The sequence below is a fragment of the Notothenia rossii genome (genome assembly GCF_949606895.1).
Source record: "Notothenia rossii genome assembly, chromosome: 10".
In the NCBI taxonomy this organism is placed as follows: Eukaryota; Metazoa; Chordata; class Actinopteri; order Perciformes; family Nototheniidae; genus Notothenia; species Notothenia rossii.
Genome location: NC_136908.1, coordinates 26,167,332 through 26,180,854, shown reverse-complemented (window position 1 = coordinate 26,180,854; position 13,523 = coordinate 26,167,332). Strand labels below are relative to the sequence as shown.

General features: G+C 42.9%; 1 protein-coding gene across 15 annotated transcripts in view; it reads right to left on the bottom strand.

Annotated features, from left to right (window-relative positions):
- Window positions 1–13,523, bottom strand: part of pleca (plectin a) — a 105,673-nt gene that overhangs the window by 918 nt on the left and 91,232 nt on the right. For all 15 annotated transcript variants that reach the window (XM_079655983.1, XM_079655984.1, XM_079655972.1 and 12 more), the window contains 2 exons: window positions 7,679–11,026; window positions 80–7,073 (listed from right to left, as the gene is read on the bottom strand). In XM_079655983.1, the coding sequence (XP_079512109.1) occupies window positions 870–7,073; window positions 7,679–11,026 (9,552 nt within the window). In that variant the 3' untranslated portion in view covers window positions 80–869. The remainder of the gene's footprint in view (window positions 1–79; window positions 7,074–7,678; window positions 11,027–13,523) is intronic.

The window sequence follows — 13,523 nt, the reverse complement described above, 5'->3', positions numbered from 1 at the left end:
AAAAAAACATTGAATTATGGGCACTAAATATAACATACAAAGAAATCACACTCAAATCAGATATGACAAAGAAACCTACCCTTTTAAAGTGCTCAGAAAGGCAGGGACTTGTTTGTGTTGGTCTTGAGGTTGGACGTGTAACGTCAGGAACTGTCGGATTGTGTTATAATAGGATACATGATTCTTCCATTTATGGTAGATTGCTCTTTGGAGGTTCATTTTGTAAGGTTAGGATGTTGCTGTTACTCCAGGTTATATGACAGACAACTGGGAATGGAGTATATTGGAGAGTATATGAGGCAGCAGTTTAGTCCAGAAAAAGATCTTGAAGCTTGGCATTCTTAAAGCAGACACTTATAGTGTTTTTCATCTTGGGGAGAATCCTTATTCTGCTCTGCAGGGGGTCATTTATCTTTCTTTAACTAACATTTTCTTTTGCAGAAATATACACATGTACAATATATCTTGTAAAACCCAATTGGTTCTCCTTAACAGTCAGGCTAATGGTAATGAACAGTTTTAGTTATAGTGCACCAAGTACAATATCGTAAATAGAATCTTGTTTGTGGAACAGTAAATGCTTATGGTATTATAAACCAAAAGAATATTATATGCACTTTTGAAAAAAACAGCTGTTGCATATGCTGCTTACAGTACAGCAGTTAGAAAGTCTGAGCATAAACATATGTTAAAGTAAATGTGACAAATACAATAAAGAAATATTTAACTTGTAGAAAATGAAATATTAAAAGTCATGTAACAACCACATGCAGAGCAGAATAATGGTAGTCTTTACTCTACTGAGAAGTATCTGGTGAGAAATGTGGCTTTATAGTGTATCCTTCCCTTGGAAATCATTCCTTTACTAATCAGTATCGGCGGCCATAGCTTGGCGAACTATAGGCAGTGGAAGAGAAAGTCGTTGTTGAACCTGTGGCATCAATGCTGCCTCTTCTGGAGCCTGACCTGGAGCCAGTTCTTGAGCCAGAACGTGACCCAGAGGCGGAGCCTGAGCCGCTGACGCTATAAGGACTGTAAAGGCCTTTGCTGGATTGGGATGAGGCTTCAAGTAATCGCAGGCCTGTCCCTTCCTCTACCATGCTTCTTTCCATAGCATCCTTGTAGGAGATCTTAAGCTTGGTTTTAGGGCATGTAAGGTATTTTGAGTATGCGCTAACATCTCGTAACTTCTGTGCAGTGCGTGCATCTAAGGAGCCTTTCTTCACTGCCTCATCTATGGACACTCTGCTAGTAGCATCTGGTTCAATTAGACCACCAGTGAGATATTGGACCTCAAGGAATCGCTGTCCGGCCTCATAGTACAGCCAGCCTTTCTTTAGAGCTTGGGCTGCTGACATTTTGGCTTTGGTTCTGGGATCCTCAAATCCATTGCACGCCTTCTGGGCTAGACTGATGCGGTCCACCATGACTTTATCCACAAGCCCTTTGTTCATTGCATCTGCAACGGTGAATTTCTCTCCAGTATTTGGGTCGATAATACCTCCTGTGCATGCCTGAGCCTCCAGCAGCCTTTGACCTGTTATATTGTCCACCAGGTTTCTGTGTATGGCCTCTGTGATGGATACCTTCTCCAGGGTTTCTGTGTCTAAGATTCCAGCCACAGGGCCAGTTTCTTCAGTAGGGTCGTTCCATGTGGTTGCTGGGACTTTTATAGAAGGTATTGGGCTCATGGGGTAAGAGGAAGAGGAGCCAAAGGAGGATGTACGTGATCTGCTGCCGCTCGTGTTTCCAGACAGCATGTCTGCAAACTCTGTGATGGACAGCGTTCCTGCACGGTATTGATCCAGAGCTGACTTGTCAATCAGTCCTCTTGAGAGTGCATCATCAATGTCATACTGGCGCCCAGACCTTCTGTCAATGATCATGGATTTCACAACTCCATCAGATGAGGTGATGGTAATTTCCTCCCACTCACACTCCTGCTCTGCGAGCTCCATATATGTCTGGTGGTCAATGAGCCCTTTCTGGTATGCCTCATACACAGACATCTCTTTGCCCGTCTCTGGATCGACGATGACGACCCTACGCTTGCGGACAGAAGACTTGGATGATGTCTTTCTCTCGCGCTTCTTCTCTTTCAGAAGCAGAAGACTAAGGCCTGTTTCTGGGTCTGTCATACATCTCTCCATCAGCTGCAGGTAGGTGAGATTTTCCTCAGTGTTGGGGTCAAAGAAGCCCTTTGTGTCATCAGAGGGGTCAGTGAGGATTTCATTCATTTCCTCATCAAAGAGGCCACGTTCATATGCTGCTTCAACTGGCAAGCGATGGCTCTCCTGTGGATCAATGATTCCACCAGTAGCAATTTGAGCCTCTAGCAGACGAATGCCATGGTCTTTCAGAATGAGGCCCTTTTTCATGGCCTGGAATAGTGAGATGATCTTGCCAGAATAAGGGTCCTTATAGCCTGTGACTGCTCGTTCAGCTGAGAGGAGTTTATCTTTAAACTCTGGGCCGACAACACTCATCTTAACAGCTTCAGTGACATTTAGTTTCAGGTTCTTGATAGGATCAATAACGTATCCTGTGGCGGCTTGAGCCTCAAGGAGCTCAAAGGCAGTCCCTGGTCTGATCATGTTCTTTTTCATTGCCTGGTAGATAGACAGACGGTCTTTGCTAGATTCTACATACACACCAGCAATACAGCTGGTACCCTCCAGGTATTTCTTCACATCTCTGCTGACTTCCTCTACTGAAATAAGACCCTCAGTGAGTTCGTCGTAGGTCTTTTGGGTGATTATCTGTGAACGAAGCAGCTGGAGTACAGTGATTTGCTTCCTGAGACCCTTGAAGAGGAGGTTTCTATCTGCCAGTGAAAGCAGTCGCAAATTACTTTCTTTATCAACTCTGCATCTTTTCAGTAGCTGGGCGTATGACTGTTTTTCATCTGTTGTTGGATCAATGTAACCAAGCACATCTTCAGTAGGTTCAGATATTCTGTCAAGTGTCTCTTTGTTGATGTATCCACGCTGCATGGCAACATCGGTGGGGAGGCGGAAGTAGTATTCAGGATCAATGAATCCACCAGTGGCATTCTGGGCCTCCAAAACCCTCAAGGCATAATCCTCAGGGACAAGTTCTTTTTTCATTGCCTGGAAGAGAGAAATCACTTTCCCGGTGTATGGATCCTTGTAACCTGTAACTGCTCTTTCAGCAGAAAGAAGCTTGTCATGAAGTTCAGGGCCCACAAGCCCCTTGCGTACAGCTTCATCAACTGTAAGGAGTTCATCTTTTACTGGATCAATCATGAATCCTGTTGCTGCTTGCGCCTCGAGGAGACTCAAGGCAACTTCAGGCTTAATCTTTCCATTCTTCATAGCCTGGTAAATGCTGATCTTTGGTGGATTGACTGACAAGATTCCGGCAATACAACCAGTACCAAAGAGGTATTGTTTGACTGATGGCATTTCCATTACCTCACGAATACTCATCTTTTCTTGTTTTAAGAGATTATACGTTTGCAAGTCAATAATTCGAGCACTGTATAGCTCCTCAATAGTTATTCTTCTTCTGATTACATCACATGACATGCCCTGCTCTGACTTCAGAGTCTCTCTCTGTTCAACAATTTCAATTATGATGATTAGCATTCTTTCCTTTGTGATTTGCCCAGAGCGATATTGCTCCATGAGGCGCAGTCTCTCTTCTTCTGGAAGCATATTTGAGTTCATTACTTCCCAAATGCTCATGGTCTTTCCTGCAAAACTCTTATGAGGGATCTCAATTTGAGTGTTGGCTAGATCTGTCTGGGCTTGCTCCTCTGTGTACTGATAAGATTTCTCAACAGGAGCAGGAACTTCAACCTTTGACAGAGGCAGGTAGCACAGACCAGAGGTGGCATCTCTTGCGCATTTCTCAACCAACTGCTTGTAAGTAACACTTTCATTGGTGTTGGGATTAGTGAAGCCTTTAACATCACCGGAGGGTTCATTGAAGGACTTGGACATTTGTTTACTGCAATAGCCACGTTGAATGGCCACATCATTGGGAACACGATGGCTGCTCACTGGATCAATGATACCTCCTGTACTAAACTGAGCCTCCAGGAGAGGAATGGCATGCTCCCTCAGGACAAGCTCTTTCTTCATGGCTTGGAATAGAGAAATCTTACTGCCTGTGTACGGGTCTTTGTATCCAGTCACTGCTTTTTCAGCGGCAAGAAGTTTCTCATGAAGCTCTGGGCCAACAACTCCAACCTTCACAGCATCGTCCACAGAGTATTTTTGATTTTTGACCGGATCAGTTATGAAACCAGTTCCAGCTTGGGCCTCCAGTAGTGCAAGCCCAGTTTCTTGCTGCAAAACCTTCTTCTTCATTGCTTGATATATGCTTAGCTTGTCATTTGAATCTTCCATGGTGATACCATCAACACGGTCTGTGCCCTGCAAGTACTTCCGTACCTTATCAGTTTCACTTATTTCTTTGGGTGTCTTTTTACCCTGTTGGATTTGGTCAAATGTAGCCTTGTCGATGATGTTGGAATCAAGCAAGGAGCTAGCAGTGACTGGTGCTCTTAGGCCTTCAAAACAAGCCTCTTCCTTTGTTTTGTCTCCTTTTTCCTCAACCATTGTTATCACAATCGTTAAAAACTTTTCAATTGTAATTTGCCCTGTTCTGTACTGGCGTATCAGCTCCAATCTTTGCACCTCAGTGATGTATTCAGAGTGTATTATCTCCCAAATTGTGACTTTTCTTCCTTTGAAAGGGCCATAGTCCAGTTCCATAGTCGAATGGTTCAAAGCCTCTTCTGTCTTAGCCTCTGTAATCTGTTTTTCTTCTTTTGGCTTAGCAGCTTTCTTTGAAAGATGAAGCAATGGGAGTCCAGTTTCTTTGTCTGTGACACATTTATTCATAAGCTGAGCATAGGTTGAATCCTCTTGCGAGTTAGGATCATAAAACACTTTTGTGTCATCAGTGTTTTTGTTCAATGTCTTGCCGATTTCCTCGTCAAAATATCCACGCTTGCAGGCAAGGTCATGAGGGATGCGATAGCTGTTAATAGGGTCAATAATTCCGCCTGTTGACAATTGTGCCTCAAGCAAACGCATGCCATGGTCTTTCTTTATGAGGCCTTTGTTCATGGCTTCAAACAGAGACACCTTCTTTCCTGTATATGGATCTTTGTAGCCACTGACGGCTCTCTCTGCTGACAGAAGACGTTCATGAAGCTCGGGGCCCACAAGACCCGACTTAACAGCTTCATCAACAGTCACCCTCTCATTTTTGACGGGATCAATTACAAAACCAGTCGCTGCTTGAGCTTCAAGAAGGTTCGCCACCGTTTCTGGTGACAGTAATTCTTTCTTCATAGCTTGATAAAATGGCATTTTCTCCTTTGTTGGTTCATTCAAAAGTCCACCAATGCTGGGTGTTCCTTGAAGAGCCTTTTTCACAGGCTCCATCTCAGAGATCTCTTTCACTGTTGTTTTGCCATTACTCAACTTGTTAAACAAGTCTTTGTTGATAATTTTAGACTCTAACAGCTCACTGGCAGACACTGGCGCCCTCAAACCCATGAACACATTTTTACTTTCCTTCTCCTTGTCTTCCACAACAGTGATGACAATTTTAAATATTTTCTCTACCGTGATCTTGCCTGTCTTGTACTGGCGAATCAAATCTCTTCTTTGCTCTTCTGTGAAATATTCAGAATTTATGACTTCCCAAATGGTGACAGTTTTGCCTTTGAACCTTCCAAAAGGCACAATGACGTTTGATGTGCTGAACACTTGTTTAGTCTCCAGATCTGTGTATGTTCTCTCACTCTGAGTGGCTTTCTCTGTTACTGGTAATATCAGCAGTCCCGTCTCTGCATCCTTTGTGCATTTATCAAGCAACTGTTTGTAGGTGAGTGGCTCCTGAGTGCTTGGGTCAATGAATAATTTGCAATCATCACTAGGATCAGTGAGTTTCTTGTTCATGTCTGCATCAAACTGACCCTGCTTGTATGCAGTCTGTAGTTGCACTCTATGGCTATTGATCGGGTCAACGATGCCACCAGTTGCAAGCTGCACATCAAGGAATTTTGTGGCCGGCTCTTTTTCAATAAGGCCCTTCTTCATGGCCTCAAAGAGAGAGATTTTGGCTCCAGTATACGGATCTTTGAAGCCAGTGGCTGCTCGCTCTGCAGAGAGCATCCTGTCATGCAGCTCGGGGCCAATTAACTCACATTTAACTGCCTCATCCACAGAGAGAAGTTTATTTTTCACTGGATCTACAATGTACCCGGAAGCAGCTTGAGCTTCCAGAAGAATTGTGGCAGTGTTTGGAGTGATCTTGTTCTCTTTCAAAGCCTGATAGACACTCATTTTCTCTTTGGATGGAGTCAAGATACCTCCCACACAGCTCTGACCCTGAAGGCAAGATTTTACTTTATCAGTCTTTGCGAGGTCTTGCACTGAGACTTTGCCCTTTTTCAATTTGTCCAATTCCTTTTTGGTTAGGACGCCAATGTCATGAAGCCTTTCAGCAGGAACCTTCTCTCTTATTCCATCAAACGCAAATGGTGATTCTGCAACTTTCTTCGCTCCGTCCACTTCAACAGAGCCATTGAAGACTGTCTTTGTTGTTCCCACCTTGGTCATGGTAACTAACTGCTCTTCAGAGACCACATCAGTCTGCACTTCAATCGTTTTGGAGGCAACCTGTTTGGTTGCACTTTGTTTGGAGGCACCCTCAAGACACTGAAGTTTCTCCCTGAGCTTTTGGTTTTCTGCTCCCAGCTGTTTTTCTTGATCAAGCCTTTTCTTTTCAAGCACTTCCATTTCTGTCTGCTTGTTTTTCATGTCTGCCTCAGCCTCCTTTTGTTTTTTAACCGCCGCATCCATAATGGCCTGTAGTTTATTTTTCTCCTCTTCCATTAGCTTTCTCTGACGTTCTTGTTCATCTTTGAGAGCTTCGGCCTTCTTCACTTCATCCTCAAACTGTTTCTGGAGTTTCTTTTTTTCATCTTCAACAGCCTTTTCTCTTTTCAACAACAGTTCTCTCTCTGTGATGAAGGACTGCTGTATAATGGCCTTCTGTTGCTCTATTTGTTCTTTTTGGGTGTTCGCCATCTATTTGGAAAGAAGAAAAAACAAATCAGTTATTTGTCAAAACAAAAAGCACTCAATAATTGCATGTAACTAAGCAATATTTCAAGTAATAGTTCAACATTTTTGAAATAAGCATTAGATTGAAAGATCCCTTTCGGGTGTCTGCATACTATCTGAAGTAACAGTTAGCGGTTGCTTAGCATAGAGGCTGAACATATTCCTAGCTGGCTCTGTCCAAAGTAAGAAACTGTGATATCAACATCAGATATCTTGCTATCTTTGAACTTGTCAGAGCCAGGATTGTCATCTCCCCGTTATGCTAAGCTAACGTCTCCTCACAGTAGTTTCATAATTAGCGTACAGATATGAGAGATATCATGTTTACATCTAACCTGCTGCAAGAAAGGGAATAAAAGTATTTCCCAAAAAGTTCTTCAATGTTTTCCCTAGCGACCATTTTAACTCTGTAGTATTGTGTTTTGAATGACATTCATATCAATTGCTGGATGTTACTTTAAGTCTCTGCAATTTACATGAAATGTTACATTTGCTTCCACACATACTGTAGTTAGTGTGTTTGATATGACTGTTCATTTGACTATCTATTTTATTTCATTAAGAAATACCTCGTTAGATTTGTTCTGTAGCTCCTCCGCCTCTTTTTTCAGTTTCTCCCTCTCTTTCTCAAGGTCAGCGATGGCTTCCTTCAAGCCATCAGCCTCTCTGGTGCTCTGCAGCCTCTGTGTCTCCAACTTCTGCACAACGGTTTCTGTGCTTTGTTTTTCCGTGTCTTTAAGGCGTGCTTTTGCTTCATCTGCTTGTTTCTTGAATTTCTTAGCCTCGTTTTCAGCTTTTGACTGAGCGTCACTGAGCTCTTTCACCTTCAGTTTCAGTGTCTCTGCCTCAGCTGACACCTCAAGCTGCCTCTTCCGTTCAGCCTCTAATGACTTTTGGAAGCCCTCTGTCTCCTTATCAAGGCGCTGCTGGATCTGCTGTTTGTCCTCTAATAGTTTTTTAGCCTTTTCCTGTGCCTGATCCTTCTGTTTTTGGAGCTCCTGTGCCTCCGCTTTCAGTTTTGTTGCCTCTTGGATTGCCTGCATTTTCTCCTTAAGCATTTTTTCTGCAAGTGCTCGTTGTTCAGCCAAGTTGGACTCTGCAATCTGTCTCTGTCTGGCTGTTTCCTCAGCTTCCACACTTAGTCTGGCAGCCTCTTCTGCCAGGCTCTTCATCTTCCCTGCTTCCTCCGCAAGTACTTTCTGTGTTTTATCTTTGTCTTTCTTCATGAGGCTTCGATTTTGTTCCTCAATCTTGAGCTTAAGTTTAAGAAGCTCATCCATCTGGATTCTAACCTTGGCCAGTTCATCCTCCACCTGTGCCTTTTGCTTGACGGCATCATTAACTTCCCCTTTGACTCGCTGAAGCTCCTCATCCAACAGAGCTTTTTGCTTATCAGTCTCATCCAGTCTGAGTTTAACCATTGTTAGTTCCCTCTCAACCTGAGACTTCAGCTTAAGAGCTTGTTCTGCTTCTTTTTTGTGCTTGGCCATTTCTGCATCTGCCTGCTTTTTCTGCTTCAGAGCTTCTGCCTCAGCTGCTGCTCGCTTGGATGCCTCCTCCTCTGCTGCTTTCTTCAGTTTTTCTGCATCTTTTTGAGCCTTGGCCTGTTTCGCAGCTTCCTCCTCTGCAGATTTCTTCTGCTTCTCAGCCTCTGCAGCTTTTTGTCGGAGCAAGGCAGCCTCTTTCTCTGCTTTCTCTTTAGCTTTCTCAGCTGCTTGGGCAAGTTGCTTAGCATTTTCAAACTCCTCTTTCATCTTTTGCTGTGCAAGGCTATCTTCCTTGTTCTTGCTGAGAACCTCTTGGGCCTTTTGCTCTGCAGAACTGCATTTCTGCGCTGCCTCTTTGGCCACAATAACCTGCTTCTCTGCCTCCTTTTCAGCCTTTTCTTTTTGTTTATTTGCTTCATCAGCTTTTTTTTTGAGGCGTGCAACTTCCTCCTGGGCGGCTTTGCATTGTCGAGCCGCCTCTTCCTCCGCTGCAGTAATCCTCTTTACCTTCTCCTCAGATTCCTTCCTCTTCTTCTCTTCCTCTGCAGCAAGCTTTTTAAGTTTCTCGGCCTCTGCTTCCGCTTTGAGTTTGCTCTTCTGTGTCTCCTCAGCAATAACCTTCAGCTTCTTTAACTCATTCTCCAAATCAGACTTTCCTTTGGATGCTTTCTCAAAGTTGATCCTGATGATGTGAATTTCTTCTTCAACAATCTTCTTTTGCCTCAGAGTTTCTTCCACGATCGTTTTCTGCCTCACCATCTCAGAATCCGAGGAGCTCTTTAGGTGAATGATTTTCTCTTGTATGTCATGTTTATGCTGAGCGGCTTGATCCTCCAGCAGCTTCCTCTGATAAGCTTCGTCCTCAGCTTTTCTTTTCAGTCGTTCGTTCTCTGCTTCTTTAGCTTTCAGAGCGATCTCCGCCTCAGTCCTCAGGCGAGTTGCCTCGTTAATGGCAGCCAGCTTTTCTTTGAGGATTTTCTCAGCCTCCGCTCTCTGCCGGGCTGCCTCTTCCTCAGCAGTCTGCCTCTGCTTCTTCGCCTCTTCAGCGACTGATCTCAGCCTGGTCGCTTCATCAGCAAGTTGTTTCATTTTCAAAGCTTCAGACTCAAGAAGCTGCTTACTCTTTTCTGTGTTGGACATCGTCTTCTTTTCAGCTTCAGTTTTCATCTTCAGAAGAGAATCCATTTCACTTCTGACTTTAGCCAGCTCTTCTTCCAGTAGTTTTCTCTGCTTTTCGGTGGCACTCACCTCCTTTTTCAGACGCTGGAGCTCATTATCCAACAGACCCCTCTGTTGTTCGGCATGGTCAAAGTCAGCCTTCAGTCGAATGCACTCCTGTTCTGCAGAGAGCTTTTGTTGGGCTACTTGTTCTGCAAATGTCCTTTGTTTCTCCAACTCTTTCTCTGCATTATCCTTCTGTTTCAAAGCAGCGTCTTCAGCTTTAGCCCTTTTCTTGGCATCCCGCTCTGCTTCGACTTTCTGCCTCTCTGCCTCCTCTTGAGTCTTGCTCTTCTTTTGGGCTTCCTCTTCGGCCTGCAGCCTCAAGCGGAGAGCCTCATTGGCTTTCTGTCTCCATGTTTCAAGCTCTTTCTCTGCCTGCTCCCTGGCTTTCTTAGCTTCCTCTTGTTGTTTCCTGAGTTGTTCAGCTTCCTCCTGCAGCTGGAGGACCGTGCCTTGCTCTTTCTTTAGGGATTCCTCCAGTTTGGTTGCCTTCACATTGAATGACATGGAATGGGTTTGCAGCTGTGTAGCAGCACTCTTTTGAGCCACTTCCTCTACTACCTTGATCTGCCTCAGTTTCTCCTCCTCAGCCTGTTTCATGCGTCTCTCTGCCTCCTCGGCTTGCATCTTGAATTTCTGCAGATCATCCAACGCCTTCTGCTTCTGCTTGGCGGCCTCTTTTTCTGCCTCAGATTTACGTTTCAGCTCGTCTTCTGCATTTTTCTTTTTCTGAGTTTCTTCGGCCACCTGCTTGCGGAGCCTTTCTGCGTCCTCCTGAGCAGCTTTCCTGAGCTTCTCCGCCTCAGCTGCCTTGTCTCTGAGCTGCTGTAGCTCCGACTCAGCAGTTTTCTTCTGTTTTATTGTCATCTCTAGCTGGATGCGAATTGTGTGGATCTCCTCCTCGATTTTGGTATGACTGACCAGCGCATGCTCAAGCTGCTGACTCTTGGACTTGATCTCCTGCTCGGACAGACTCTTCAGATGATGCAGCTCGTGCTGTATGTTTTGCTTCTGTTGCTCAGCGTCCACGGCAACATCTTGCCTCTTGCTGGCTTCTTCTTTCATCTTCAACTTCAGCTCCTGGGCTTCTTGTTCTGCTTTAATCACAGACTTAGCTTGAGCTTCAGCTAACTGTTTCTGTTTATCTAACTCGGCTTGTATCTCTGCCATCTTTTTCCTCTCCTCTTCTTTTAGTTTTTCAGAAGCTTTCTGTATTAGTAGAAGCAAAAAGAGAGTAAAGGAAATTGTGAAAATGTTAGGTGATAGACTTCAAAATGACATTTCGATATTAATAAAACATGTAGGTACATGAATATGTAAATACATTAATATATTACAGTTACATTTTTTTAACAATAAATACTGTATTGGGAAATGATTGTCAGGTTATTTTAATGTGTGGCACACAGAACGACACTTGACTTTACAGCACAGCACTTCACTTTGCTTTCATGCAGTTCAGGTATTTCAATGTATTTTGAATGTATGTTTGTGAATGTAGTCGTAATGATTTCATACTCAGTACAAGTTTTGTTAAAATGTGCGGAATGTGTTGCTGCTATAAAATGTTTAATATTTGGGTTTCTAAAGGAACATTCTTGTATAATTCAGTCACTATTTGATACTTAGGGTTATACATGTAGTCGTGTTTCCTTAATCTTTACATTCTTAAATTAACCAGTTGAGCCCTGAGCCTGTTTTTCAGGTCTCAGGCTCGAAAATGACATTCCCAGAACAATTGACCATATCTTCCCTTCTAAAAGAGTTAAATTAATAATCTTTTTTCTCAAAGCAATGATAAACCTGTGAGTTGGATGTAGAAAAGTCAGAATCAATATATACTTTTTTTATTTTAAAGTGGACCTATTATGCTATATTGCAAAAACCTATTGTAGGGCCATACCTATACAAGACATGTCTGTGAAGTTTTTTGCTTAAAATACCAAACAGTTCACCCATTGTAGCCATGCCTCATACTGCTCATACCCCTCTTTTGCAACCCTGTTAGAGAAACACGGATGTTGGGTCCTTAGCTTGAAAAAAAAGAGAAAAAAAAGAGGAGGAGACGGAGCTAATGCCTTATCAGAATTCTACCAGAGATAAAGTTAAATTCTGCTGTGATAAAACGCCATCCTGTTCTAAAACACATCAAGGATTATTTCTGAAACAGTATGCAGCTCAAATGCTTTTTCTCTTGCGGGTTTATCACAAGGTGAGTTCCTTTTTTTATTTCCTGCTTTTTAAAACACATGTGCTCTACAGAACAGGTTAGCTCTGAGTGTTAGCGAGGCTTGCTAATGTAAACAAAGACGAGATTACGTCCAAAACACATCAGGCATTGTTTCTGATAGCAACTTTCTGTGGGTCTGCCGCCGATTGAACTTCATATCGGCAGCAAATCTGTATCCGCTCGTTATACCCCCGTTTTTAAAAGATTTGGGTTCGGAGGAAAAGAGAAAGGGTTTTATTTTCTGACGCTGCGTGAGTTCCCCGACACACCGGGGACACATATTTATGTATAAAAGACACCAAAAAGTGCATTTTGCATGATAGGTCCCCTTTAAAGTTAATTCAGATTGAACATAGTAAAAAAAATGTAAATTATAGTGTCCGTCCAAAAAGAAAATCATTACTTATAGTGAAAATCACTCTTGGATGATGGTAAGGTAGACTAAAAGCTCTAGGAATCCAAACTATAACATATAATAAGTACCCTGTATCAAGATTTATGAAAAACAAGTGACATTTGACCTTTTTAGAATATTTAGAAAAAAAACCAGTTCTGGGGTCATTTGGGTGCATTTTCCATATCTCCGGCCCCCCTCGGTCGATTTTGATGATTGACACCTCGTTTTAACCGTTAGAGCCAATAGAGGGAAGTCCAAACATTACCCATTGGTGAATGAGGGATGCGTAGCCAGAATGCCCCGGAAGCTGTCATACACTCTAGTAGCTATTGTAGCAGCTAATATGAAATCCCCATTATTGACATACAAATGGAATGATGGATTATCAGTAACCATTTCAAAGTGACACAGACACATTGGATTAACCTATGGATTAACCTTCTGTAGCGGTTTTCTCGTTTTAATGCCATTGAACACAACTTTTGATCAGAAAACAACAAAGGTAAGACGTTTTTAGCCGTTTTGGCTCCGTAAAGCAAATGTTGTTGTTGTTGTTGTTGTTGTTTGTTGTCGTTTCGCCTCGAGTTCTGATCGCTCAGTGATGATACTTATATGTCTGGAATTTGTGGAATCTCAGTTTGCTAATCGATATCTTGTTTGTGCAGATCCAATAAGTAATAAGGGTATTTTACCTTGAGTTCTGTGCTAAGTGCGTTAGCATTTCTTCGCTCAGGGCTAATTCAGAGCCTTTGTTATTACCCTTTTGTGTCGTTTAGCTAAAAATTGTTAATATTGTCTGAAAGCTGAGTTTCTTCCCGTTAAGTGGGTATGAGACATTCACAGTTTGTTAAATATTAAGAAGCCCTCAGATGCTGTTTCTTGTAAGATGTTGCGTTTTGCCCCAGCCGTGGGGTTTAACTGGTTAAAAGCAGCTGATTGAAAAAATCATTAAGGATATAAGCAGGAAATAAAGAAGAATAGCATATAGTGATGCAGCAAACACAGCATGATTTGATGTAACACAAAGAAAGCTTGGATTAAAATGAAAGTGACCAGACATTAATCCAAGATCAGGGTAC